This window comes from Mesocricetus auratus, unplaced genomic scaffold (genome assembly GCF_017639785.1).
Source record: "Mesocricetus auratus isolate SY011 unplaced genomic scaffold, BCM_Maur_2.0 contig_5623_pilon_obj, whole genome shotgun sequence".
Lineage (NCBI taxonomy): Eukaryota > Metazoa > Chordata > Mammalia > Rodentia > Cricetidae > Mesocricetus > Mesocricetus auratus.
The window spans coordinates 1-2,503 of NW_024431004.1; the positions used below are offsets into that span (position 1 = coordinate 1).

The 2,503-nt window shown below is 56.3% G+C and overlaps 1 protein-coding gene across 1 annotated transcript; it reads right to left on the reverse strand.

Annotated features, from left to right (window-relative positions):
* Positions 1–120: 120 nt before the first annotated feature.
* On the reverse strand, positions 121–1,707 carry LOC121138141 (phosphatidylinositol 4-phosphate 5-kinase-like protein 1). The gene is made up of 3 exons (XM_040740948.1): positions 1,600–1,707; positions 452–505; positions 121–279 (listed from the first exon to the last, which is right to left on the reverse strand). The coding sequence occupies exons 1-3, from the start codon at positions 1,654–1,656 to the stop codon at positions 121–123; spliced, it is 270 nt and encodes an 89-aa protein (XP_040596882.1). The 5' UTR covers positions 1,657–1,707.
* Between the last annotated feature and the right edge of the window lie 796 nt (positions 1,708–2,503).

Below are 2,503 nucleotides of genomic sequence, written 5' to 3' on the forward strand. Positions count from 1 at the left end.
AAGGTAGGGCTTACCCTTACTTCTTGGCCCCGCCTTCCTCTGGCCCTGACCCTCTCTGCCCCTGGCTGTCCCGCCAGCCTGGAACCCAGCGCCTACCCAGCCCCAACCCCTGTTGCAAGCTCACGAAAGGAAAAAGCTGGCTTTGCTTTTCGACGTGCTGATGAATTGGAGGTAGGGGTTACCGGGACCCAGAGCAGCCTGATAGTCCTCTTCATTCAGGCCTACACGTTTCCTTAGGCGTGCAAAAGCTGGACCCGCCAAAATTTCGAGCTGGAAGCCCTGTACGGGAGAAAGCAGCCCTAAGGGAATCCATCCACGCGGGTCCAGGCTTATGAAGCTGCGCCTGGTTTGCAAGAGGCAGGACCCAGCAAGGTTCAGGAAACAAGCATCGCTCCCACTCACAGATGAGGAGGAGGGGGCCCAGGCAGACAGTTCTTCCTGGACTCCTTACCTCTTTGTGAACCTGGGTCCTGATTTCTGCAAAATCTTTCAGAGTTGCAGGTCCCTGCAGGGGTGAATAGAGGGATTCAGAGAAACGCAGGGTCTGCCATTGCCTACCCAGAGATTGGGAATACAACTCGCAGCTTTGTCCATTACTTTAGCAAACAGGGACCCGACGAGTCTTGTCAGACAGAGTTGGGCAGTTGGGCTTCTGGTTCACCCAGGGCTGGAGGAAGGATGGGCGTGACCTGAGGCAGGGCCCCATGGGTGTGTGTTATCTGGCCACCACTGAGTCTCCAGGACCAGGCTGTGAGTTCAAGCCTGCTACACTTGAACTCTGGAACACTCATCCCAGCAAAAGGAAAGGCCCTTGAAGCCAAGTGATCTGCCAGGGGTAGCCTGGGAGAGCCAGACTGGAGAAGGCTCACTGGGGAAGGTGACCTCTGAGGGGAAATCTGAAGGGAGATGGATTGGAGAAGCAGGGTCCTCAGCACTGGTAGCCAGGGGCAGGGTGAGAGGGTTCAAGTGTTTGGAGCCAAGAAGTGTGTGGCTGAGACTGGACCACCAGCCGGGCTGCCAACAGTATCTTCAGACTGAAGTCAGTCCCAGTGAGCCACAGGAGAGTTTTTGCAGGTCTAGGGAATTTCTTCCACATACGGTGGTTGGACTGTGTACACGTGTGCACACACAGACAACATGCAGGCTCACCAGCCTACTGGATTGCTGAGCTGGCAGTTAGGTGACCCTTTCTGTTGAGCCAGCATGGGCTCCAGCCTGACAGGCTCCAGGGAGGATGGGCTGGGTTAGGCAGGGTGGAGGTGGGGGTCCGTTCTTAGCCATACAAGCAGGCAGGGCCCAGGGCCTCAGCAACCAGGGGGTAGTAACCCCTCTACCCATTATATAGATAGGGGTACTGAGACCTAGGGATAGAGAGGCCCGCCTGAAGCACACACCCACCACCTGAAGCAGGGAGTCGCTCACACCTCCTAGGCTTTCCAGCTTCCCAGCCCAGAAATTCTGCCTCCTGACAATTCCTGCCTCCCTCTTTTTGGTAGGTCTCTTTGACCCCCTAGAGTCACAGTGTTAGTGAGACAGATAGCCAGCGGGGTCTCCCTCCCTCTTGGAGTCTGAGTATCGTGGGATGGACTGGCCATTCACCTTGGGCGGGTTGTCTATGGAGACCTGGGAGGCAGCCCACAGCCCCTCCTGAATCATTTGCGTTACTTTGTGAAAATCATGTGTGTTATGGATTTCAACCAGGCCCACTCGGTTCTTCCTGTCTCAAACTCCACGCCACAAGCTGTTGAAGTGGCCCACTGAGGCAACCGCCCTGTTTACAAGCTCCAGGGAAGGGGCCGGGATCTGATGGGAAGAGGCACAGAAAACAAAGCAGGCATGAGGTGTCTCTGAGGGGAAGGGTGCAGGTTCAATGCTAACTCCCCTAATTAGGAATCTCGCCTTGGTCTTTCTCTGCTTCACCTGCCTTGGTCATAAAACACAGGGCTTTTGACCACCCTCAGACTGTAAATGCCTGAAAGAGGAGAAGGCCTCCAGCTCCACAACCGCGGATCCATGTGACCGCAGTTCCCTGCTCCATCTTCCTCAAGACCCACCTCATACCTGGGCCTGTCACTCCAGTCCCGCGCCCCAGACTCCCTTCTGAATCCCTGCCCCTTCCAAATCAGTGCTGCCCCACCCGGAAACAGAGGCCCAGTCAAATTTCTTACATCCTAAGCCAGCCACTCTTTGCCCCGCCCCAGGATCCGCCCTGTTCCCAGACCCCGCCCTCCTCAGGCACTTTGACAGTTAGGACCAGCCCCAAGCCGCTTACCCAACAACCAAGCCAGCAGCGAGTGTGGGTACTGCACCAGATACTGCATGTAGCCGCACAGTTGGGTGAGCAGCACCTGCACTTCGTGACGTGCCTGGGTCTTTACGAAGAAGCGCTGGTCGTGTCTGCGAGTGAGAAAGAGCAGTTACTGTCCAGGCTTGGCGCGAGCAGTTCCAAACGGTCTCTTTCTTCCTGTTAGTTCTTCCGCACTCCACCTTCCTCAAGACCCAC